The following is a 27,817-nucleotide window of genomic DNA, read 5'->3' as shown; positions in this document are numbered from 1 at the left end:
CCAACATCTCTAGTTTTTTATCCTGCAATAACTCAGCCAACACTTAAATCTCCAAAAGCTGCTTGTGTTAATTTCTTTAAATCACAAATATCATGTGTAAATACTGGCCATGTAATACTCTGCATTGTGGAATAATAGTTTATTTTAAAGGGAACTAGAGAAACTAAGAACTAGAGAAATTAAGAAAGACTTTTTTTCTAGAATTAATAAATGCACATCCTGTTCACTGGGGAAATTAAATCCACACTGAGCAATCTTCAATATGTTCAGAATATGACAGCAAGAATCCTATCAGGGATGCATTACACTTGTTTTCAAGTCCTTGCACTGGTTACCTATCAGATTTCGAGTCAACTTCAAAATCCTTATCCTCCTTATATACTGTCCTACAACTGTTATTATTGATCTCCGAATTATTGTACTTGAAATGACTTCATTCAGCCTTTCCTGAACGTCTATGACAGGCAGAGAGAGTGCTGTTTCTGGTGCGATCTTTTGCAGCTGACATTTCACTGTTTTAAACTAACAAAAAATTAGATTGCTCATAAATCACTTATTCTGTATAAACACAGCGTAATTGCCCTCCAAAAATTCTCTTTTTCTTGTTCGTTTTAGAGACCTTGATCGAAACTGATTTTAGATGTCAGAAAGGATTTATTTTTTCTGTATTTCCTACATTGCTTTGTCGAGATTTTAACTTTATATCTAACTTTATATCTAGGCTCAGATTTCAACTATAAATCGTACAGTAATTAATAGCAGTAAATACTGATGTTTATACATAAAAAAGTCATGCCTTGGAGTATAGACCCCCAAAGGAATGCCATAGACTCAAACTGCAAAATAAACACATACAGAAAGAAAGTATTTGTATTGTAATTGCAAATCCTGGTACTGTATGAGTGATTGGTATGACTTTCCTCATTACAAATCTCTTATTAGAATTTAAATTTATCTGTAACTCCAGGTCAGAACAGAGAAAATGTAACTGCCTTAAGGAGTTTACGATTATGAAAAATAGAAGGATAAGCATGATACGTATGTCTTCTGTCATTTTTTAAGTCATGTTATTGAGCACCAAATCTTATTGAGAATATGAATCCATTTAAGGTTTATACCATTAAAGTAACGGTTTATTCCATGCTGAAAATGTTTGTACCAGACATTTTTTGAGGCCTGTTTAATTGTGTCTGAAGTCTGATGTTGTAAATTTTATTGTTAAAAAGATCCATGAAAATGTCACTACTAAAGTTAGCTGGTACTGTTGGTATTGTAAGTGGCAAGTAGAGCTCATATTTTATATTTTGTGTAGTTGCTAGCGTTGAACTGTGTGTTGGATGCACATGAATTGAAGGAATGGGCAAACATAGCTGATGCGGATCCACAGAGCCAGCATATTAAGATGTTTATAATTAGAGGCAATTTGTTTAAATAACTAGGTATGGATACTGATGTGCAAGAGAGGTGGAAAGGCTGTTTCCTTAAGCCAGCACTATAAAATGTTTTATTCTCAGTGAGATGCTGCCATTTCATAGTGGGTTTCTAACACTGTGTATAGTTCCATCCACACAGTGCCTTTACTTCCGTCCATTTCTAATCTCTTTATCCAGTACAGAGGATTTGGAGCCTATCCCAGTAAGCGACGGACACAAGGCAGAATACACCCTGGACATAGCGCCAGTCCATCACAGGACAGACAGACACAAACACACACACACCAGGGCCAGTTTAAATCTAACCTCAGAACCTTTCTTTTCAGAAGACTTAGTGTCTGTATCTGCTTCATTTTCTAATTTTGGTAGCACCTCTAACTGCTTGTCTTTCTTATATGCATTTACTTTGTAATCTGTGGTAATTTTATCTGTTTTTACATCTACTGTATTGCTTTGAGATGCCACCTTTAATGGTGATATATCAAATAAAGTTTTTTATTATTGTTATAGGGAAACATGATCAGATTTTCCCTGGTTCAGAAAAAAAAATCTAAAGTATACTAGTTTGTCACTCTTCTCATTCCCTTTGCTAAATGACTTTTCATACTAATCTGATCAATCTAACTGCCAGTTTTCTGTGCTTTCTCTATCCTGCTAGATTTGCAATTATTCTGAAAATTTTCATCTTGAAATAACTCATTTCTAAATACCTTTTTCACTGTTAACATCTTGCAGCAACTCTGAGACAAAATATACACTCTGACAGTTCATCCTGCTACCAACATTAAGTAAAACAAATCTTAAGATTTCTATATTTATGTCTTTATTTAGTGGTTTCATTAGTGACAAAGGCTAAACTTTCTTGGAAAAATGTATTTTATGTGTTGCGGAAAAAACTGACTTGCCTTAACAAAATATGTTTACAAATCCTTTCACCTGGCATTTTCGTAGTTAGAAATTATGGAACCCTCTGTTAAAAGCAAGGGAGTTTTTATGTCCGTTGCAGTTCTTTTGCAACATGAATATAATTATATCGTTATTAATTTCTTGAGATACGCAATTCCATATTATATTCCCTTTTAATCAAATTCGAAAAGTATGCTTGTTGACTCCGGTATCGCGTTAGTTAAAGACTTCGATGCTTAAAATGTTTAGGGAGAAATGGAATACTGGTGTGTATGTTTTCTTTAAAGTACCGAGACCAGCCATATACTGTATGTTTAAGTTCCAAAATTAATATCGTTTATGGACTTCACACATGTTGCAGTATGCTCCTATTCTTTTTATGCTCAGGCACTAAGTAAAAGGAGATGCTTCATATTGCTTGACTAATTTTAAAAACTAAGTTAGAAATGCAGACGCTCCCTCGGTGCGCTGCTCTGGTGCGCCGGCTCTTACACAGTGCCTGTCTGCCGTAAGCGTTACAATATACATACCCAACACTGCTTGTACCCATCTGTCATGCAAATAAAACACCTTGAATTGAATTGAATTGAGGGGAGAGGAGGGGAATACTAAAGCCAATACTGGCGACATGCTAATGCGTTGGTTTAACAGTCCGGGTGTGGCAGGCTTCCAATGTCAACTCGACTCGATTGGAAGACAATGAACGTATTTTAGCCCTAAATGAATTAATAGCAAACATGGTTTACATAAAATACATTTTTCCAAGAAAGTTTATAATAATACGATCTATAGTTGAAATCTGAGCCTACTTTAAAAATAAAGGAAATGCATTTTCAGAGAGCAATCACGCTGTGTTTATGTAGAAAAAGCGATTAGGTTTATGAGCAATCTAATTACCTATTCGCTTAAAACGCTATATAAAATAAAGTTTATTTAGAGATGAATGATCAGTGTCGCAGTTTAAATAATGGGAGTCAGGAAACTAACACACAGCGCCACCGGATTAAATAACGCAATAAAAACGCTATAAAATAATGTGACTAGGCACAGAAAAAGTTAACAGCACAGTACAATAATAAATGCTGACCATCACTTTAGAAGCATAAATTACCTTACACTCAATTTAAACACAAGCAGTCTTTCTGTATGAACCTCTAAGCTGGTTCATACAGAAAATGTAGAAATGCATTAGCCTGATTATGATTAAAAAACACATATAATTAAACACGCGTTTGCGATTTAAATTAGAACACGATTTTAATCAATATAAATGTTTATATTGTAACGCATACTGTCCAGCCTCCATTTCTCTATAAAAATTTACTCTGTTGCACACACACACACACAATAGAAGCAGGAACCGCTGTCAGAAGGGAAGAAGGTGACTATTCATTGTTATCAAAAATGACTTAGAATCGATCATGTTGCGATATTTTGAAATATAATAGTCAATTGATTGTCCATAATATCGCTATTCTATTTTTTAGAAGAAATGTTTGTTAAAAGAAAAGTCCAGCACCAGCTGGATTTGAACACACAACCTGTGCATTGTTAGTCACGCACCTAGACCAGTAGGCTACAAGACAGCTCGCATGAACAGGCAGGCGAAACAGCCCTACACAGCCCTGTCGCAGCACACGAAGATAATCATACCGTTATTAAATTCTTTAGATACGCGATTCCATATTATATTCCCTTTTAATCAAATTCTAAAAGTATGCTTGTTGACTCCGGTATCACGTTAGTTAAAGACTTCGAAGCTTAAAATGTTTAGGGAGAAATGGAATACTGGTGTGTATTTTTTTCTTTAAAGTACCAAGACCAGCTATATACTGTATGTTTATGTTCCAAAATTAATATCGTTTATGACCTTCAGATGTGTTATGCTCCTCTTCTTTTTATGCTCAGCTACTAAAATTTCCCTTTAGTGGTAAAATTCCATATAAATATTCAAAACTAAGCAGATTGAAATGTGCACAGTAAAGACATTAAATTATTAAATCTTTTCACTACCAACCAATGCACCACGAGTGCCCCTGTCGGTCATTTTGGCCAGCCAATCACTTACCGCGGTGCCCTGCGGGTTGGTTACTGTACCGCAGGTTTTTACCGCTCATTTTGAATGGCTGCATCTGTATTGTTGTAGTCTTCTTATTTATTGTTATTGTCATCCTGTAAAGCGCTTTGAGAAGCCACCTTTAAAGGTGCTATATAAAATACAGTTTATTATTATTATTATTATTATTATTATTATTATTATTATTATTATTATTATTATTATTATTATTATTATTATTATTAATTCTAATAAGGGAGATCAGGACTGCCAGTAGGTAGTGACTTATTGAGAGAAAGTCGATAAATTTTTGTGGTGTGTGGAAAGAAACCATTTTTATGACCTTTTTAGACATGCAGATCACGTATTAAATGTAAAAAATGTGAACCTTACATCAAGAAAAGGGATGTCTGGTCTTGTTCCCTGGTCTTGGCAAGACCAGTGTGTATATATGTTTTCATTTAAAATTGTATCTCTTCCTATTATTGGCTTAATTGAATCACTTTACCAGCTCCTACAAGCTCTTCAGGTGCTAATAATTTAAAAAGACCAGGACAATGTTTTAAAGACTCAAAGCCCTCCAAGCCCACGATCAGACACCCCTGATCTAGAAGGACATCATTAGCATCTTAGAAGCAAGATTTGAGTTAAGGAAGCTAAACTACTTAGTCATACATTAGGGGAAACTGAGATCTACATTGCAAAAGATGGTAGGTTAGACAAAGTGTAGGTTTGTGTCTGAAAACACATTCCTCAGAAAGCAAAAGAGACTGACTGGCCATCCTCAGTCACCTCATCAGCTGGAGGAAGTCAATTGGTTGGGTGGTATTTGAAACATTCACAAACATTTGATCTCTGGAGAAGAGATATCAGATTCTCTGGGCTGCACTGTATCACAGAGTAAAGGGAAGGAAACTGTTAGATGTGAGATTTGTTTTGATTTGATGTTGTCCGGATGTGTGATTGGATTGTTAGAAGGTTGTTTTTTTGTGTGTGTTTTGATTTTAAATCATGACAACATTAGTGTTGTGGATTCAGCAAAGGGAATTCTCCTAATTAGTGTCAATGTGGGTTTTCTTATGGACAGAACTCTTGTTCCTGTCCTTGTTGTTGCTCAACCTTGTTCCTTGAGGTAAGGAAATGCCTTGATTTTAAATGCACTCCCACTTTTCCATGAACATTTTTTGGTTCATGTTTCAGTGTTCAATTTGAAGAAATCTTCTGGTTTGACATTGTCAATGCCTTTGTGGATTTTAATACTTGTATGAATTTTCCTCATAATCTCCATTCATTTCCTTAAGTTTGTCAGTGTAGTAAATTCCTGTGTGTCCCAGAATGCACCTGGTTTCTCTTCTCTGTATAGTTTAAGAGCAACAATATCTTTTATATAACACGATCACCAAAATTGAATACAATATACTAAATCAGGCTTGAGTAGTCTGCTATACAATTTTAACAAAAAATCCCTTGATTTCAATTATGCTTTTAATTGCTCACCCACATTATCTTCAAGATGTAAATGATGCTTTTTATAAATAGCCTACTTCCCATTTTGTATTAATAGTTTACAAATTTACTACCTACGCTTGTCAGCATCAAACATAGTCTGCCAAGAGTTTGCACAGTCTTGAATTTTTATCTACATTTCTTTAAATTAAATTTTCCGTTTCTACAGTGTTTCAATTTTTAATCCTCCTTATTTGGTTTCCTCTGCCAACTTACAGTAATTTACTAACTATACTGAAATCTAAATCTCTGAAATAATCAAAAAGAGCAGTAAAGATCCCTGCTCTACTCCACTTATTCTATACTAGTTTGAGTATTCACTCATTTGAACTCTTTGTTTTTTTATATAATAACTAATTCTTAATGCAGATATTTGTTTCCCTGAACGCCTGTTGTCTGCAATTTGAGAATGAATTGTTTATGAGGTTTATGAGAATTGTTGTGGGACATAATTAGGAATAACAAAACACACTGATATATGCCGCTGTGTGTACACAGGGAAGAATGATTTTAATGAATAGAAGTGTTCAGCAAAGTATTCCCACTTTATCAGTAAAGGCAACAATTTATGCCTCAGTTCATCTTCAAATGTACATTTTTGTCCAGATATGCGCACTATTTTGAAAGTAAGCATGCAAAATACAGATAGAAGGAAATTAACAATTAGTCTTTGAAAATTGTTTTGAAACTTCACAGCCTAATTCTAATGTACTGTGACACAATACTTGAATCATATATCAAGAGCACTTCTGACAAGATTTTTGACACAAATGTGCTGACTTCCATTAGGAAGCCAAACATCAATTATAAGTCTATTTCCTGAAAATATGTTCCAATTTAACAATTATCATATTGCTTTTAGAGGGAGTGAGGGACTGAATCATAGGGTGTTAGACTGTGCTGTGTGCTCAATATTAGACATTATTTTGAGTAGTTTCCTTTGAACCCTTGGCCTTTTTACACAAAACAGTGTGTGAAAGCTGAATCTATAAAACTATATGTGAATATAATCTATAATACTTGATTGCAAACCATGATAAGCTTGCGACACAATAGTAAATATACACATATCCTGTAAATTGGTATTCCATGGTGCTGTGAACTCTCCCTTAAAAAGCATTTTTAATGCTGATAATAAAGTAATAATGTATGATCCACGTTTATATTAATAAAACAACTCTAATTTTAATAATATAAAATTTATATAGCACTTTTCTGCTCAAAGGCTTTGCAGGTAATGGGGACTCCCCTCCACCACCACCAGTGTGCAGCATCCACCTGGATGATGTGATGGCAACCATGGTGCACCAGTCTGCTCCCCACACACCAGCTAACAGTGGGGAGGAGAACAGAGTCATGAAGCCAATTCATAGCTGGGGATTATTAGGAGGCCACGACTGATAAAAGACCAATTGAAAATTAGACCTGGACGCTGGGGTTACACCCCTACTCTTTTCAAGAAATGCCCTGAGATTTTTAATGACCACAGAGAGTCAGGACCTCAGTTTTACAGTATGTCTTATTTGAAGGATGGCACCTTTTTACAGTATAGTTTATATCACTATACTGGGGCATTAGGACCCACATGGACCACGGGGTGAGCGCCCCCTGCTGGCCCCACTAACACCTCTTCCAGCAGCAACCTTAGTTTTTCCCCGGAGGTCTCCCATCCAGGTACTGACCAGGCTCACACCTGCTGAGCTTCAGTGGGCTGCCAGTTGTGAGTTGCAGGGTGAGATAGGTGCCAGTTTGTTTATAATATTTTGTGACATCTCAAAGGTTGTCTTGTGTAACATCTTGATGTAAAATTCTTTGGTCCCAGACAGCTGAGCACACTTGATTAAAAAGGTAGTCCTTTAGGTGCCTTATTTTGATTTAAAGTATTTTTAATGCCCCCCTTCTACTACAGTATGTGTGGTGCAGAATGAGTATCCCTCCCTCAGCCAGGTGTGTGCTGCAACTTCAGATGAAGTTGAAGTGGGCAGCCTGAATACAGTGTATGTGAAGCACTTTGAGATCCTCGTAGAAGAAAACTACTATACAAATGCCTTTCTGCCCCAGGCTGCAGTTACAGATGTGGATCTTTGCGAATGGTGACCTCATTTTGGATATTGTCAGAAGCCAGAAGGTAAGCCCGTACGCTGAATTGGGAAACTAGTGCTTTGAGCACATGGAAAAACCTGGTCGACAACCCCATGGATTAATTAAACAGCAACAGTGTCTCAGAATGAGAATGACAAAATGTTTTAAAAAGCGAGTAAAAAAATACAAATTTGAATTTTACAATTTTGCCAGTAAAATTGACTACATTCTCAGCGAAATGGTAGAAGAATATAAATGAATGCTAATTTTCTCAAAAAAGTCAAGCCTTTTGACCACTGACGTGTTATTAGATTGTAAGAACTTTTAAAAACTTTAAGACAAAGATGCAACAGAGTATAAAGGTGTCAAAATTTGAAATCATTAAAATCATTTGTGAACTGGAGAAATTGTTCGCCGATAGCTTATAAATTAAATAATCCTAATAGCAGCTCAGACTGACAACATTTTACCTCTGACAAGGAAATCAATCTGAGTTTCTCAAACGATCATTGACATTGAACAGTTACTGTTGGTATAAGACACTGCATTGATCAATACCTCCTCCCGGTTCTGGTTCTTACACTGTGAATGTTGTGAGGGAAATGCAGCCGATCTGGAGCTGCAAGGACTGCTGATTTTGTTTTGGTACAGTCAAGAGGAGGCCAGTCAACAAATTTCGCTTCTTTCGATTTCTGTTGTCCATCAGGGCGGAATAGTGGTTCCGGCTCTTAATCAGTCCCTGATGGGGAACAGCTGTTATATCCTTGAGCAAGGTACTTTATTGGAATGATTTCAGTAAAGTGCTCTGCTGTATAAATGGGTATAAACGTAAGCTGCTTCGTCTCGGCACGATAAATTAATAATTGAGTCAAGAACTCCTGCTTGTTAAAGGATTTGAATCAAACTTGCACTCAAGTAAATGGAAGCCCTGCATGGGACTGTGTTAAGAAAATGTTGTGTATTAGCTTAAAATAGTAAAACCAATAGAATGTAGAGGCAGATGTTGTACCCACTGACTAAAACAATTGCTAATGTCTTATCCATCCATAAAAAATGTGATTAATTTGAATCAGGTAATAACAGAAAATAAGTTACATTTGTGGTTATTAAAATAAATGTAGCTTTTAAAATTAATCAACTTTAGTTGATTAGAATTTAACTAGATAATCTGTAAGTCAAAATGATTCTAAAGGATAATAATTGGATTTAGAAAAGGTCTTGCTTAACTACCTTGATAAGAGTAAGAGCAATATTAGATATGGGGTATATGATACAGGATATTTAGAATTTCAGAAGGTTTTTATAAAGTTCTTCAAAACAGATTAATTTGCAATCTGCAGACGTAGGCACTCAAGACGACATATGTTCTTGGATAAAGAATTCGTTAATGGACAGTAAACAGAAGGTACAGATAAGGAGTAAACAATCCTCATTTAGCTTGATCTTGAGCAAATGTGCAAAGAAGGGATGAAAACTGCTCTATGGGAGCATGCAATCCAGTAAGACTTACTGCAGTGATGGCTGTCAAAGATGCTTTCACAAGTATTGATTCAAGGGGTTTAATTTTCTATCAATTTTTTGCTGACATTTTACTTTTCACACAATGAAAATATGACCATTCAAATTTTAAATACAACTATTCACTTCAATAAAAATTCAATATCACATTTGTAGTCCAAAAAACTGTCATCCCTGGAGGAGGGAGAATACTAACATTTTTATCAGACGAAAATTCACTTCTGTTGCTTTTAAGGTTATGTAAACAATAATTATGGATAGACCAGTGGATCACCTGGTTATTAAGATTTTGGGGGATAGTCAAACTTTTAAGGAACTTAAAAAGTAGGCATTGGTTAACTTACTTATTAGTATTCTTTTAACAAGCAATAAAAGTAATTAACAAAGGAACAAGTAAAGGTTTATTCCATGCTGAAAAGAGAAGAAAAGAAACAACGTTTCAGTCAGTTGTGCAGCCTTCTTCAGATGTGGCAGAGAGAGGAAAACTAGCAGTTGATAAAGCATGGGAGAACAGAAACCAGGAGTGGAGAGGAGGCAGGAGCAGGAGAGAAATGGAGTGGACACTCAGGTGGTGTGAAGTCCAGAGGGGTGAAGAGAGATGTGAAGTCAAAACCTGCAAATGAATAGAGAGGATTAGAAAGAAACGAGTCTGTTATTGAGAGAAGGGGGTAGATGTGATCCTAGTTTCAGGATAATTTTGGTTTTGGTCTGCGATAGGAATTCCGAAACCCCTCTTTGAGAATGCAGATGGAGAGAACAGTGTGATCATGGCCATTAGAGGTGAAATGGGAAACTATGGGCTTGGAGAGATTTTTGATCCTCAGTTCCTCGAAACTCTCCCAGTCTCCTCCCTGTTTCACCAATGTAGATAGCTGGGTATTTTCTGCAAGAGATGCAGTAAATAAGGTTTCTGGAGGTATAAGATGGCATCCGAGTGACCCAGAATTTTCCAGAGAAGCCTTGAATGAGCATGATACTGGATATATACAGTATTTACAAGTAATGGAACGAGTTCTGTTGCAAGGGAAAGTGCCGGTGTGGATGATTGCTGAGGGCGGTCAAGGGAGCTGGGAACAAGGTGTCTGGGCTGAGGAAAGTCTCCTTTAGCTCATGTGGCTGGTTCTCTGTTGCATTATACTGGACACCCTGGTTCGCACCCCAGGTGTTGCAGGACAAAATGGTTGGGGTGGCGCGGCGGAGGGCATGAGACCGCGTGGAACCAACGGTCACAGCAGCAGTATGTTCTGGGAATATTTATCATTGGCAGAAGCTGGAGTATGTGTCAGGATAGAAGTGAAAATGAAACTTCACTTTCAATGAAAAAATACAGAAAGGTCCTTGAGGAAAACATTCTATTACCACGTATTATGTCAGGATGTTGGAGACTTACCCAATTATTTTAGTTTTGTATTTTTATATAACCTTTTCCCAATAAAAACATCTTCCCCTTAAACATCTGAAGTACGGTGTGTAGATAAGAAGAAAAAATACTTATTAAAATGTATGAAATTCTGAGCCACAGATACAGCAAAATGTGTAAAAAAGTTCAAGGGCATGTAGACTTTCTATAAGCACGGTATGAAAGCAATAAGAAGTTAACCATGATGTTATGATAGAAATGAATAGAATTAAAATCATGACCTCATTTAAAATACAATTTAGGTCACTAAGAACCAGTTCAGAGAGAATGAAATACACTTTGACAGGACAAAAGAAGACTTAAAAGATCACCAGGTAACATGATTCAAATATTTAAAATCCTTAAAAGCATTAAGGGCAAATTTATCAATGGGAAAATGCATTTAAAACCGAGAACTGTACTTTATTGCACAAAGGATTGTGGGAACACGGACGATGCTGTCCACCAATATCCAGTCTTTCATGAAAAGGCCAGATGAGATACTGTACTTTTATCAATTACTGTAGCTACTGAGAAGAACAGGCTAATGAGACGTGCTGTACTTCCCCCATTTTGAATATAATTTAGCAGTGGTGACAGCCATATAGTTTTCCGTCCCCTGCAAAATCCAAACGCTAATGCAATACGTCAGTGTCTAGGTCACAGTACAGTTTTGAAATTGCAGTGGAAGCAATACTGATTTTTGCTGTACATTGAAGTTATTCTTTACTTTTTCTATTTTATTTACATTTCCAGTTCCCAATTCACACGCATTGATGTATCTTAGATTGCTGCACTTCTCTGGATAGGTATTCAAGTTATCTTTCTCATGTGTTGCTGCTAGTTATTTAAATATTCAACAAAAGCAAAGACTTCTATAAAATGCTTGAACTGTGCTCACATAAAAGCTTGTTAAGAAACTCAGACAGAACTGAAAACTAAAAATGACTCAAGATCATTTGACGCTGCTGATGTGGAGAAATTCCATGTAAACTGACATGTCTCTTTTTGTCCACAAAGGAACTCAGAACCAGGAGAAAAGCGTCATCGTATAACCAGCTGTGCAATCGACATCAACTGTCCCCAGGACCTGGGCAACAAGGGCCTGTCCCGACGGGCAACAGAGGAGTCTCGCTCGCTGTTCCACTGCTATATCAACGAGGTGGACAATGGGGAGAGAGGGAAGCTGACCAGCAAGGCATCCAGCTTGGAGCACAGCGGCCATCAAACTCAGGGAACAATAGGAGGTGACAAGCTGGGGGAGGAGATGAACTCCTTGGCCCACTTCAATATCCCCAACTTTGTCAGCTCAGAGCACAGCTCCATGTTGGGCGATGACGACCTACTGCTCTGTGAACAGCCGATAAATATTGACGGGGAATCCAGACCCAACAGCTTGAACTAAATCATCAAATAAACTTGTAGACATCTGAGAGCAATGCCTGACCTGGTCCAAAACGATATCTAACAGCGTGGAGGACCATGATGCCAAGGCATTAAACGTTTAAAATGCTCATGCACGTTTATGTGGCATCACTTCCTTATAAGAAGCAAAATAATACCATGATACAAATGTTGTCTATATATTTTATAAATTGTACAGTGGTCAGCACTCCTTGAATAACGATTCTACATAAGCAGTTTTGAGAGTAAGTAAGAGAAAAAACATTTTTATTTAGTATACTGTATCTACTGGGCATTGGAAAAAAAAACCCAACTGCAACAAAGACAAAATGTTACCACTAAGAAAGTTTAATAAATATTGAAGCAGTTGACCTGACATTTTTTTTACATTATATCGATTCAAATGTCATCAAGAGAGCTGATGAACAGAGGGACTCCTGTGAAAGTCACAGGCTATTAACATGAGGCCACTGTTGGAAGCAATATAAATTGTACATATGAGAGAAATTCCACAGATAACATCTTGCAAATGGCTCTGTGGCTAAGGATCTGCTCCTGTGGCTGGTAGGTTGTCAGTTGGCTGGCAGAGGAATCCTACTCTGTTGGGCCCCTTAACCCCAGCTACTCCAGGGGTGCTATATAAATGCCTGAACCTGTGCTCTGACCCCAAGCTTCTCTCTCCCTGCCTGTGTGTTTCATGGAGAGCAAGGTGGAGTATGTGAAAAGAAATTCCTTAATGCAAGAAATTGTATATGGCCAATAAAGTGATCTTAATTCCTCTCGTTTAGCCTGAACAAACATGTACCAATTCACTAGTCTCTGATGCCACTTATAATGTTCAATGGGGTGCACGTCTGGCAAGTAGAGCACCCATAACACATAACATAGCACCTTTTACACAAGAAGCATGCGGATACAGTCCGTTAACCTGTTGGAAAGCTGTCAGGACAGGATGGGCAACTGGAAGTTGGGCGGAGTTTCCCATCAAATTTGGTGAGATGTTGTGACTCATGACCAACCAGATCCTGGCCTATCACTGACAGACCTAATGACGACTCAAGGATGTACTGTACAGCGTATGTGTTACAGATGTTACATTGTACGATTTGTGTTACATTGTTTTTCTTTCACAAGACTTGACACTCCAGAGATCACATTACCTCATCACTTGTCCAAATCAACTCCCATCACAAATTACACCAAAACTATTCAAATCAACATTCAAAATTCATCTATTGTATTTTTCTAAAAGCATTCCTTTTAATGCTCAGTGCATATATATTTATTTATTCTAGGTTATATATAAATCCCACCAAAGAAGACAGATACATGTTCTACTTAAATGACAAAAATAACAGAATTTTCCCACCTCATAACCATACTTTCTGATAATGCTGTATAAGTGGAGGTTCCCATGGGCGCGGTAAATGTGACTTTTCTCTGGTCATATAGCTGTCAGTTTTTGTACAGCACTTGTGTGTAATGTCAGACTGTGATGTGAGACTGAAATGTTCCCCATGGACCGGGTTCTCATTAAATATACTGTATGAGCACTGAGAAACTCTAGGAGTTTTTTGTGATTTCCAAACTATACTGGCAACTTCCACAAAGTTATCTTCAAGAATCATGGTTTGGTGAATTCCACAACAGATTAATATAAAGCATTGCCCAGATTTTAATTGAATGAAAAAGAACTCTATACACTTCCTGGAGGGTAGTGATAAATGAGATGGTTTTTTTTATTTCAGTGTTGTTTTCCCAGCAGTCAGAAAATCAAAATCACCTACTGTATGTATCCTGATGAAACCGAGCCAAGACAAAAGAAGGATCATTATGCGTGATGCAGTATCTGGATATGATAATGATACTAATGTGTTATCATACATTTATCATACACAAGCCAAATCAAATGTAAAAGATTGTGATCTTCACAAAATTCTTCATGCACTTCGATAATATTTCTATTGGTTTAAATGAATCCCAAAACTTGGCAAGCTCACTTTTTAATGGCCATCTTATTTTATTCACTTCAAGTCATCATAAGTTCATTCATTGGTTTTATCCAGCATATGGATGGTGAAGTGCATTCCAACACATAGTATTGTAGGTCAGAATCAAATCTACTCAAGTGTGAACTGGGACAATTTCAATAAATCAATTTATTTCAACTGTCTATTGTGGTCTACAAAAACAAAACGATAATGATATGTAGGTCTTCTGACAAACGCATTCATATTTCTAAATTGCAGTAATCAAAATTAGAATAGGACAGAAAAAATATTTAAACTGATACTCATGTAGAATGGGCAGCAAAATGAAAAATTGCAATATGATATACATATCATATTATACTGTATGTTTCAGTCCACTGCTGCAATACCAAACAGAATTCATAATACTGTATGTGAATGTACAAAAACAGTTACATTTTGATAATTTCTATTATTTTTTCATAAATATTACAAAAATCTGCAATTATAGATTTAGTGATATAAAGCATTTGTCCTTCTGTAAGCGTTTGGACAAATATTGCTATTTTCCAAATAAAATGTGATACAAGATTAAGCTATTTCAGGTTTTTCTCTGTCTATAGAAATGTACTGTTTTTGTTTCATTACAAGGACAGAATAATAACGTTCAGCTATAAACTGTGCCTCTGCATTTATTATTTTGCTATTATGCTTTATAATAAGGTTTACCATGGCAACCATGCTTGTTATTGCCTGTACTCCAAAGGTACAATTTTGCAACCTACAGATAAACAAGTGGGGTTTTAAGGACAGTATTTACAACTCTGAAAGTACACATACAGATTTTTTAAATTAAACACTTTCTGAAGTAACCATTCCATATCCATTTCATTCTAAAATGAAATGCAACCAACATTTTCTTAACAAAACGATTAGGTGACATTAGAGGGATTTTAGTTCGGCAAAATAGAGTCAATGAGTTTATTCCCAAAGTGTTATTTCTGACTGTAGACCTGTGGCCCAGCTGATCTCAGAGCAGCTTTGGTACTTAAACAGCTCTTGGTCAATGAGTTAATGAAAAGATAATAAAGAATTTGGTTCAAAGGCAGGATTCCTTTTTAAACCCCACTCCATGTACTTTAGCAACACTACAAAACCAACTGCCACCTAGAGTGTTAATTTTGTCATTTTCAATTTTGGTCAGATTGACAGAACAACGATACTGCCCCCTCCCACACATTCACACTCTTAATCTTCTCCCAGGGAGCCTAGAACAAATCCTGTTCTCAAATACAATTACAGGTAAGGTTATGGAATACACAACATTATATACACAGTAAGAATTCTTTGAATAAGCAACAGCTCTAATGGACATAACAGTACACAGTACGGTGTATTAACATTTTTAGAAGGCTTCTGAATCATGAATTTCCACACAAAAGGATTACTTCTTTAACTGAAGGCCATAATCATTCAAGGAAACGTCTTTGGATTGAGAACTGAAAAAGTGATAGAAAACAGATATTTAAGAGTAGAATGTAAAAGACAGCTGTAAAAGATAAAGGAGTGTCCTATAATGGTAGTCCAGAAGAACTTTAAATTTTTAGTGTTGAGCAGAGCAGAGTATGAGGTACCCGGATATATTCAAAATCCTGCAAGGCAATTATATTGACAACTCAATGGATTACTGCGGAATCAAGTCAATATATTCAAATGGCCACAGATATTACTTTTCAAAATAATATTCTGAGCATATACTGTGCCATGTAAACTGTATATTAGAAATACAAAGGATAACTCTGACTCTGAATATCGTGGATGGGATACCCATCTAATTTCTGGAATACTACAGGAATTCTAAGTCAAATTACTTCCTTTTGACAATTCCTTCAAAAAATCCAAATATTAAGCTTAGCCCACAAAAGTGCAACAAGACAACAGGTTCCAAAATGTACCAGTTTCATCATTAGACCAAATTACCCACGATCATAACAAAGTCAGTTCTGTAAAGGAGTTTAAGAGAATTTCAAGCTGTAAAACAATGACTGGAAAACAAAAGTTGCGAATGTGCAAGTTTGTTAAAAGGGACAGTAATACTGTATACAACGGGATTTGAAAGAAATGTAGACCATAAGAAAAGAAGTGTTCTAACAAAAACTACTTCTGAAAACCACAGAGAAACCTAGAAACCAGAAAAAATAAAAAAATGCAAAGGGATTTAATTGAAGAATTCAGAATGCAGGTGGAATAGAACCCTGCCTAAAATAACACAGGCATGAGATCTGCTCACCCTCCCATCCCAACACAAGAAAGCATCTGTTAAGCAGGGACACAATGTTCTCACCTTCCCAATAATACATATCACTGCAGCACACTTCTTCAATAAAACACATCCAAGTACATGCACAATTATGGTCCTCCTTAGCAGCAGACGGATAAGTCTTCCCCATTAGAGGAGTGTGTGATCAAACCTGAACATTTCAGTGGCAGAAAAGGAATTCAGAATTAAGAGCTTTTCCTTTGCTGTTTGTTACCTGCACTTAAGACTGAAGTGAAGGATTGAAAATCTTGGCATTTTGGACAACAAAATGGCCTTATGGGCCCTACGGTTTCAAAGCTAAAATGAAAAGAGATCTCTAGGGGAAGGTGAACTTTATACATCTGAAAAGGAACCTGTTGGAGAACTAAACAAAACAAGAAGCTGTTTGAGCCTATTTTGATGGATAATTTATGCTGTTTCAATAAAACACGATACAAAATACTTTAAAAAAAACATTGATTGCGTACAATAAATTACGCCACAGTCCTTGGCTGTTCTTCTATCATGTCCTCCAGTCCAGCCCGGTCACGCGTTGCGCGGCTGTGTGGGGAGCAGGGATGACAACCCCTTGCCTCTGCAGTTCCCGCAGCACGTCCAGTATCGAGTCCAGCTCCACTCTGAACGCCTCCAGCTCCCCAGTCTTCTGCTGTGCAAGCCTCTTCCACTTGGACACTTCTTGCTGCTGCTCCTCATGAACAATGCGCCGGGTCTGCTCAATAATCTGAAAGTGAGCACGGGAAACACTACTGAGCGGGACTCTGCCGCAACCTTGAGCCAAGTCCTGAAGGCTACTTTCTTAACTCCAATCATAAAAAACATCCCTTCCATCTGTTTGGTGCTTTTCATCTTAAGGTGCTTTGCGTATAGGAGGGGCCTCACTATATCAAGCCGCTGAAGCCTCAAACCTACAGTAATTGGTGACGTGGATACACATATCTGTGCCAGCAGCTACACTACAGAGCAGATTACAGATGCAGCCATTCAAAATGCGCGGTAAAAACCCGCGGTACGGTAACCTACCCACAAGCCACCGCGGGGCACCGGAGCATACCGCAGGGCAAGTGATTGGCTGGCCAAAATGACCGACAGGGGCACTCGTGGTGCATTGGTTGGTAGTGCAAAGATTGAATCATTTAATGTCTTTACTGTGCACATTTTAATCCGCTTAGTTTTGAATATTTATATGGATTTTACCACTAAAGGGAAATTTTAGTAGCTGAGCATAAAAAGAAGAGGAGCATAACGCATCTGAAGGTCATAAACGATATTAATTTAAAACATTACTGTATGTATGTAAACTGTACTGTGTATGGCTGGTCTTGGTAGTTTAAAGAAAAAATACACACCAGTCTTCCATTTCTCCCTAAACATTTTAAGCATGAAAGTTTTATGAAACGGTACCCAAATATGCGATTGCTGTATAGAATGAATTTTAATTAAAAAAAAATATTTAACACGAACATTAAGCTGTTTACATCTTCCGCCTGAGAACAGTCACCCGTTGCTACCCAACGCAGAATGGTGATTGGCTGACACCATCTGACACCCCTCTGATTGGAGAAAAAAGACGTGCTGGTTTGCTATACCAGGAAGAGAATTTCTTTCAATTCTAAACGTGTATTTTAAAAGTTTAAGAAGTAAAAACCTTACAGCGTACACAGATTTCTAAACTGATCAGGATCGTTATCTTTGTCTTATGCATAATAATGTTCACCGCTCTGTCCAGCAAATTAATAATAAACTTTATTTTATATAGCGTTTTAAACGAATAAGTAATTAGATTGCTCATAAACCTAATCACTTGCTTTTTCTTTTTATTTAGGCTCAGATTACAACTATAGATCGAATTATTAATAACCATAATAACAACCAACCAACAAAAACAACCATATAAACATAATGGTGGTGCTGGACCTTCCAGTTTTATTTATTTATTTTTTAATCGCGTAACATAAACATATTACCGTATGCAAACTGTACTGTATACAATATGTACATGTATATTTAATGTCTTAACTGTGCCCGTTTAAGTATTGAATATTCATATCTAATTTTACCACTGAAGGGAAATCTTAACATAAACATACAGTATATGGCTGGTCTCGGTACTTTAAAGAAAAAAATACACACCGGTATTCCATTTCTCCCTAAACATTGTAAGCTTCGAAGTCTTTAACTAACGTGATACCGGAGTCAACAAGCATACTTTTAGAATTTGATTAAAAGGGAATATAATATGGAATCGCGTATCTCAAGAAATTAATAACGATATAATTATATTCATGTTGCAAAAGAACTGCAACGGACATAAAAACTCCCTTGCATGGTTTCATTACGACCAGAATCGGTCTTGAGATATTTTTAACTTGATTTACAGTATTTGAGAGGTATGTCTTAACACCGATACTACAGTGCTTAAGTACTGCTCACGTATATGTTTCTAGGTTTATATTATGCATTTCATACGGTCAAATTACTTTTGAGCAATAAGAAGCGAGAAACGGTATGCGTTTTACTTTCGTTTTGTGCTGGGACCCGTGGATTGATTAGAGATATCAAGTACATACAAGTCATTTTTTAAATGTTGTAGTTCGTCTTGAAAAAATGTTACGAGTACATCATCTATCAACAATTACACAGGTTCTGTTTCCATATTGCGGATTTTGGTTACGTAATATTATTTTCTAGATTTCACGTTGTGAATATGATGGGATGTCTGATGGGATGTTTCTAAAAATCCATCCTCTGTAAAACGTCTTCTCCAGTTGTCCTGCATATGTATTCGCTAATGAAGCTGTGTGTTCTGAGCCTAGATCTCTACATTTCTGTATGAACCAGCTTAGAGGGCTAAAGACAGCTTGTGTTTAAATTGAGTGTAAGGCAATTTATGCTTCTAAAGTCATGGTCAGCATTTATCTTTGTACTGTGTTGTAAACTTGTTCTGTGCCAAGTCACATTATTTTATAGCGTTTTTAAAGCGTTATCAAATACGGTGTTACTGTAGTTTACTGAGTCCCATGTCACATGGTCTGTGATTGAAACCTGTAAAACCGGTTTAATTCGTCACAGCCAGCACTCTTCAGGTGTGAGAGTCTTCTGCTCAGAATGAAACGCTAAAATGTTTGTGTATATTCTAATGGTAGTGGGGGCGGGGTGTGTGGGAATAAGTTTGGTTGAAACATTTTCTCTGAAAGCATTTTCTTCTTGTAACCGATCTTGTTACAGCATGTTACAGTTTACTATTATTAACCATATTAATTTTAAGTGCTTAATGTAAAATCTTGTAAAAATATATTTTCATTGTTCAAATATACATTAAGTCTGACTATCATATAATAAGTTAAATACAAAACTAAAGAAAAAATAGGGTTAAATATAATTCAAAATATTTTGCTAACAATGTTAACTGTTTATGAATAATAAAATGTATTAACTAAGGAGTAGGATGGCACAGTTGTTAGTATGTTTTTTGTTTTTTTTTAACCCAATCTCCGGGAAACCATTAGTACGATGGTGAATCGGAGATTCTCAACCCTTGCTGCGTACGACTGGAAAAGAATTCGTGATCGGATCAACGAAATGCTTCGTAGGAGGAGGCAGTCTTTTCCTCTTGTCTAACAGTCTGTCCACAAACAAAACATTCCTGTTAGACAAGAGGAATTGAAAAAAAAACAATGTTGTCAATGAAAACCGGTGTGTGTGTCTCTCCCTGCTGGATGTCCCTCTCACAAACTGCTGAATGAATAAAATAATTTTATTGAAAACGAGTTTGCGATTGTCTGGTCTTTAAATTCTGTAGATACGCGATTCCATATTATATTCCCTTTTAATCAAATTCTAAAAGTATGCTTGTTGACTCCGGTATCGCGTTAGTTAAAGACTTCGATGCTTAAAATGTTTAGGGAGAAATGGAATACTGGTGTGTATGTTTTCTTTAAAGTACCGAGACCAGCCATATACTGTATGTTTAAGTTCCAAAATTAATATCGTTTATGGGCTTCACACGCGTTGCAGTATGCTCAGGCACTAAGTAAAAGGAGATGCTTCGTATTGCTTGACTAATTTTAAAAACTAAGTTATAAATATAAAAATTGCAGGCGCTGCTCTGGTGCGTCGGCTCCTACACAGTGCCTGTCTGCCGTAAGCGTTACAATATACATACAGTACCCAACACTGCTTGTACCCATCTGTCATGTAAATAAAACACCTTGAATTGAATTGAATTGAGGGGAGAAGGGGGGGATACTAAAGCCAATACTGGCTCAATGGGCTTTGACGTGCTAATGCGTTAACGGTCCGGGTGTGGCAGGCTTCCAATGTCAACTCGACTCGATTAGAAGACAATGAACGTATTTTAGCCCTAAATGAATTAATAGCAAACATGGTTTACATAAAATACATTTTTCCAAGAAAGTTTATAATAATACGATCTATAGTTGAAATCTGAGCCTACTTTAAAAATAAAGGAAAAGCATTTTCAAAGAGCAATCACGCTGTGTTTATGAAGAAAAAGTGATTAGGTTTATGAGCAATCTAATTACCTATTCGCTTAAAATGCTATATAAAATAAAGTTTATTTAGAGATGAATGATCAGTGTCGCAGTTTAAATAATGTGAGTCAGGAAACTAACACAGCGCCACCGGATTTAATAACGCAATAAAAACGCTATAAAATAATGTGACACAGTACAGCACAGTACAACAATACTGACCATGACTTTAGAAGCATAAATTACCTTACACTCAATTTAAACACAAGCTGTCTTTCTGTATGAACCTCTAAGCTGGTTCATACAGAAAATGTAGAAATGCATTAGCCTGATCATGATTAAAAAACACATAATTAAACACGCGTTTGCGATTTGAATCAGAACACGATTTAAATCAATATAAATGTTTATATTGTAACGCATACTGTCCCGCCTCCATTTCTCTATAACAATTTACTGTTGCACACACACACACAATAGAAGCAGGAACCACTGTCAGAAGGGAAGATATATTCAAAATATCGCAAATATCGATCATGTTGCGATATTTTGAAATATAAAAGTCAATTGATTGTCCATAATATCGCTTACCTATATATGATATACCTATATATACCTATATATGATATATCATATCGATATAATCATACCGTTATTAAATTCTTTAGATACGCGATTCCATATTATATTCCCTTTTAATCAAATTCTAAAAGTATGCTTGTTGACTCCGGTATCACGTTAGTTAAAGACTTCGAAGCTTACAATGTTTAGGGAGAAATGGAATACCGGTGTGTATTTTTCCTTGTGATATTTTAAGCTCTAGTTGAATGGTAGGTGTCGCATTTTAAATCATTTTCGTAGCTAGAAATTATGAAACGCCCTGTTAAAAGCAAGGAAGTTTTTATGCCCCGTTGAAGTAAAACAAAATGCCTGACAAAGTATGGCTTGGACAGATTCCAAGTGCTTGTACAAATGTGCTAAAGAAATTATACTTTGAGTATACAGCTTGTCCAAAGTCATCCATTATTAATACTATTAGTAATATCTTCAGTAAAGGCTTTGATGCATAAATATTTCTGATAAAGGTAGGTTGTGTACTTCTGTCCAACTGAGCAATCTTGCTTTCATAATATATACCAACATTTTAATGACTGATGATTAACATGCTGTAATACACAGTTCAAAATTAAAGGCTCAAATGCTGTACATGAGAGGTTAAGCTCCCCCTGGCGGTTTTACAAGGCGACGCCGGATAGTTAGTCACGTGACACACGTGAAACGCGTGATACCGCGTGATACTGTGACACGCCCACCGGGGTATGCCGCGAAATACCTCACCCATTTTGAATGGCTGCATCTGTAGGTGGAGAAGTGAGAAATTACTCAGGTTTAGGAGGTTTAGCTACGGATTAATTCATGCAGGACACCAGGGTTAACACCCTAACTGTTATGAACAGTGCTGTGTAATATGTTTAATGGTAAAGCAGTGAGGACCTCCTTTAAATGTGTTTTATCTGAAAGATTGGAGCACTGAATAGGCACAAGCCTTGCCTGGCTTCAGAGATCTGACGATATCACGCCAATACAATAATGCAGCTGCCTAACGATCAACTCTGAATGGAATTCAAAAAGATAATATAAAGATAACATCTTAAGAGGTAAGCAGCACTGTCATGAATTTTTAGAATAGGAATGTAGTACATTCATCCAATCCATACTTGGCTAAATTGCGATTGTTCCCAAATATTATACCAATAAATATCTTCTCCATATCACAACCACCTTAAACAGCTGCCCTGTTCAATCACACATTTTAGTCTCATACAATCCCAGTGTAACCTTTATCAGTCTTATCAACGGCTTTTGTTACCTGTTGGAGTTCCTGTTCTCTCTGCAAATGCCTTATTTCCATATTCTTAATTTTTCTTTCTAGTGCGGAGAAATGTTTCAGTTCAGGTGTGTGAGCCTCTTTTGCTTCTCGGAGTTCTTCCAAAAGCTTTGCCATCTACAACATAAAATGAATAAATAACTGCAGGCATTTCTGAAATTGGTTATGATGCAAAAAAATCCCTTCTTTTATGCAAACCTTAAAACGCAGAGTCAAAAAAAAATTTGCTCCTTGTTCTTTGTAGACATTTAATTTGAATACTGCTTTCTTATGTTTTACTGAACCTTCCAACCGCACGAGAGGAAGATAATTTTTTAAAACGTTATCAGGTACCTGGGTTTGCAGAGTTTCTTCACGGACATGTAGAACAGCAAGAGCCTCTTTGGTTTTCTGTAACTCACTAACTTGATCACGTAAATGTCTGATCATTATCTGCATAAAAAGAATTATAAAAGATCCATTTATGGCATATTAGAAAGCATCTGTAGCCACAGTGCTCTGCAGAGAACAAACATCAGTAAATCATTACCAATGTTGTCTGATGAACAATTAAAACAATAAGGCAATGCATAAACCTCCTACCTCCTGTGTAGAAACTTTGTTTGAGAGTTCAGCAACTTTAGAAGAAGAATGTTCCAAAGCATGATGAGTGACAAGGTGCTCAAGCTCTTTCTGGTGTTCAGCTTTTAATGATGAAACATATTCCGCAGTCTCCTCTTGAGTCCTGTGCAAAATAACCAAGACAAACTAAATTAACTTACAACAGAGCTTATTAATAAAAGCTATATTTGGTATATAAACTGAACACAGCTTAAAAAAAGAGTCCTATTTAAATAAAATGTTAAAATTGATTACAAAATCAGGTCCTGGACTTGGTATTAAAATAGTGCCGTTAATAACAGCATCACAGTTTTAACATAAATGTTATTTATGTCTCTGACCTTATAAAGTCAGAAAGGGAACCTTATTCTGTGACAGAACAATGTAGCAGTTTCTGAGAAAAGTGTTCTTGGCATTTGCAGTTGTCACTTTGTGCATTAGGAATAATGCGCTACTGCTGAAGGCGCCCAGACAAATGCATGCATGACAAAAAAAGCTAAATGTCAAATGCATTCAAATATTTTTAAAGAAAGAATAAACAAAAAAATCATTACAGAATAATAAACATCTGTCAATAATTAAATCATGTCTAAATACAATGCTATTTAATGTTTACAAAATTGCCCAATTTCAAAATATTCAAAGTGTTTTCTTATTGCCAACCATTGCAGTCTCTTAATTAAATCTGCACAGCATACTCCTTTCTGAATTAAATGATTTTTGCAAAGGGGATATCCATCACACAAAATCTGCTATTTCCACTTTTGAAATTGAGCCTTTTCGTGACTGCAGGTGCCAGGCTTTGAACATTTTTCTACAGTTTCAGATACGCAGCTACCTTTGAACAAAATATTCCCACCAACAATAATTGGAAACTGTATTTACATGTCTATTCTCTGCATTTTTATCCTGCACACTTGTTTCAGGTAACCTTGACTGACTCATGTTTACAGGCTGTCACCCTTATAAGATACCACAATAAACTGTATGTAGTTTCCAATGTAACTTCTTACTGATTAATTGAGGATCTTACCACCATGCAATACGGTGATCTAACCAATGTATTAAGGTTTGATCAATAACTTTAAACATGTCATTCTGTATGGACTAAAATCCATCTTGAATGCCCTTTATGGTTTTAACTAGATCACAATTGGAAAGGAGTTTGTGACACTATTTCTATTTATTGTTGGTTATTTTGTATGGGTTATAGGTACTTTTAATGTGTATGCTGAAACTGTACAATAAGCACATTTCTATAAAGTTGCCACTTCATAAAAATTGATCAAGAAACCCTGGATAAAGTCTGGAAAAACAACAACAACAACAACAACAATAACACAGATGAGTTAATCTTTTCTGTCTCAATAAAACAGTAGTCAAACTCGGTATATACTGTACTGTATGTATGGTATTCTTCATTCATATTACAGTTGAGAATAATGTAGAATAATTCAGGATGCACTGAAGGTGACAGCAGTGTCAGTGTTACGTTGTTGTTAAGGTTGGTGTTAAAACAACTTCAAAATATGGTTTGGCTTGTGGCTGGGTAGGAAAAGGGGTAAAAAGTGCCATTTAGGCTCAAACTCCATGCTATGTCAGTGAACAATAAGAGTGGTACAGTCACATGGTTTAAATTACAGTGAATGTATATTACCTAATGACTGAACAACAATATTTATTGACAATCATTAATTGTACATTAATTTCAATGCAGTGAAAAACTTAAACATATGTAAAGTGAAGTTGAATGTACATTGCTTTTTTTCCCCATTTTGAGCCGATGATAATTCTTCCTATGTCTATGCTCCTTCAGAAGGAGAATATTGCTAGTCAATCCATGTCATCTTCTGAAACTGAGTTGTTAATCTATTCATTCGAAATGCTGGTTACATAATAATATTACAGCCCTACCATCAACCTTTCCTTTTACCCTAGCATGACTCAACAGTGGCCAGATGAGTATTCCAGTCCTGATTTTACCTCTCTTCCAGCAGGACGCAGACATTTCAATGGCACCCACTAGATTTATAGGGTGGTAAGAAGCACAGCCTGAAATAAAACTACAATCTCACTGCTGCAGCTTGACAGGTTCTCGCAGAAAAAACAAAGACAAAATTCCCAGATCGACGATTTTCTACATTTAAATTAGCTAGGTCCTTCAGCAACCACTGAGCTCAAATTAACAGAAAAAGCAGTTTAATTTTTTAAAAGCTAACTCTTAACCAAGCGATTCTAGCAAAAGCTCTTATAAAGGGAAGTGTGCTTAATCTCTAATGGCACTTGAAAAAGGAATTCAATTTAGTTAATATATCAGTAAGAGCTTTTTTTAAAGTGCTCTTTAACATCAGAACAGGCTGCTGTTAGGCTCATATTAGGGCAAATTTCTCAATTTGATAGTTAATAAGAGGGAATAAAAATGTCAATCTTTTTATACCCAAGCACTATGAAAGGTAAGTTCCCATATTTACTTTAATGCCCAGATCCCCAAAATGTCACAGAAATACAGTTGTTAATTATTTCTTTTTAAATTTTATTACCAAAATTCAATACTGTTGTTGTGGCAACAAAGAATTCTGAGTTTCTTCAAAACATTCAATTGTCTTCTTGTCTATACGAGAAATACAGGCCGCTACCGAGTACAGTTTACTGTATTTACCTTCGGGCCTCACACTCAGCCTGTGCAACCGCTGCCTGCAGTTTCACTCTCTGCTGATCCATGTCTAATGCAAGCCTTTCCACTTCCCGCTCCAGCCTCTCATTGTCCTGAAGGACTTCTGAGATATGCGAGCCAGCAAAGGCATGGGGCTGGTAGTCTTTCTCATCCCAAGTGGCAGGAAAACCCTCAACTGCCCCAGTACTGTTCCTATCAGCCCTGGGGACGGACTTGTTCTTGTTCATTTGGGAAGAGTGCAGCTTGCTTGGACACACTTTTCCATCTCCTGTCTGTCTGGACAGCAGGGACCGTCTTTCCTTTTGAAGCTTCTCTACCGTTCTCGAAAGTTCTTGTATTGTTTTATTCTTGGCAGCCACTTCTTGATTGAGCTTGTCCAACTTGATTTTATATGTCCCTTCTACTTGCTTTTCAGGTCTCTGGGGACTTTTCCTACAGTTTTCAGCCACTTTCTGCTTAGTTGGTAAAAGCTGGTTTTGCAAGGTTTCAATTTCTCTTTGGAGAGCATCTTCTTTGGCTTGATAAGCCTCTCTTAATTGTTTCAATTCCTCTCCCAAAGCCCCTGCTTCGGCAGCCCATTGATCAGACTCCTCTCTTTCAGGAATGAGTTTATGGGACAGCAGCTGCTCCAGCTCAGAAATCCTCTGCTCATACTGGATCTAAACAAAAATGACAGTTGACAATCTTTATATTACAGTAATTAGCAATGTAGAATAAAGTGTATCAAGGCACATCGGAACATATAAAAATCCTGATTACTTGAGAATTGGCACAGGAAAAACTATAAATGTAACTTGCATCAATAATGTCTTAAATAATACAATGGAAGACACAAATGCAGTCACAGTATGCATTACAGCCTTCAGAGCAACATACAGTAGATCGCTTTTTAATTAAGCCTGTAACATAAATCTCCATTATTTTAATGCCTTTCATAAGTATATAGTCTATCATGGCACATACAGTACATCTCCATTCTCATTCTGAACGGACCAATAAATCACATTAAAAAATAATTTGTAACACTTAAAACATGTATGCTGAGAAGACATATACTCAATAAAGGAGTATATTAAACTGCAATTAAGAGGTACAAAAAACATTCCTTAATACATTTCAAATTGTAATGTTCAACAGAACCTGAATACGTTTTATGTCACTTTCAAATATTATTGTATTTTTTGTAAGTGTGATATTGTCTAATACATCCATAACACCCTTACAGAATTACCCAAAGTTAACAACTATTCTGTTAATTACATTTCAGAACAAAAATAACAATTTCTCAGTTTCAGTACAAAATGTGAATATCAACTGGAATATATAGAGTACTACGAATAATTATGAAACTGCCTTACATAATGCACTAAAAACCAATAATCTTGCAAGTAAAAAACACTTAAATGCAAAAATAACCAAATAAGTAATCTGTATAAACCCTGCTTCATTCCCCCTGTACATCTGGAATCCAGTGTTGGAAAAGATTAACTTAAATTAGTCAGGACAACTCATGGCAGATACAGCTTAGATTTAGGGTTAAAAACTCATCTGTAGGTTTTACCCTGTTTAGT

At 36.4% G+C, this 27,817-nt stretch overlaps 2 protein-coding genes across 6 annotated transcripts in view; one reads left to right on the top strand and one right to left on the bottom strand.

The window, feature by feature from the left end:
• mrap2a (melanocortin 2 receptor accessory protein 2a) overlaps positions 1-13,898 on the top strand; it is a 52,296-nt gene extending 38,398 nt beyond the window's left edge. The window contains exon 6 of the mRNA XM_069178637.1: positions 11,921-13,898. Coding sequence (XP_069034738.1) covers positions 11,921-12,305 — 385 coding nt within the window. The 3' untranslated portion in view covers positions 12,306-13,898. The remainder of the gene's footprint in view (positions 1-11,920) is intronic.
• Positions 13,899-14,297: 399 nt separating this feature from the next.
• cep162 (centrosomal protein 162) overlaps positions 14,298-27,817 on the bottom strand; it is a 54,497-nt gene continuing 40,977 nt past the window's right edge. For 3 of the 5 annotated variants that reach the window (XM_015350833.2, XM_015350842.2, XM_015350849.2), the window contains exons 26-30: positions 26,232-26,905; positions 23,555-23,696; positions 23,306-23,404; positions 22,955-23,089; positions 14,299-17,315 (exon numbers count right to left, since the gene is read on the bottom strand). In XM_015350833.2, the coding sequence (XP_015206319.2) occupies positions 17,097-17,315; positions 22,955-23,089; positions 23,306-23,404; positions 23,555-23,696; positions 26,232-26,905 (1,269 nt within the window). In that variant the 3' untranslated portion in view covers positions 14,299-17,096. Of the gene's footprint in view, positions 17,316-22,954; positions 23,090-23,305; positions 23,405-23,554; positions 23,697-26,231; positions 26,906-27,817 lie in introns of all 5 variants that reach the window. The other 2 variants (XM_015350857.2, XM_015350866.2) reach the window with 2 other exon arrangements.

This window comes from Lepisosteus oculatus, chromosome 2, assembly GCF_040954835.1.
Source record: "Lepisosteus oculatus isolate fLepOcu1 chromosome 2, fLepOcu1.hap2, whole genome shotgun sequence".
NCBI classification, from domain to species: domain Eukaryota; kingdom Metazoa; phylum Chordata; class Actinopteri; order Semionotiformes; family Lepisosteidae; genus Lepisosteus; species Lepisosteus oculatus.
The sequence above is the reverse complement of the archived record's forward strand: the minus strand, read 5'-3'. Positions and strand labels throughout refer to the sequence as shown.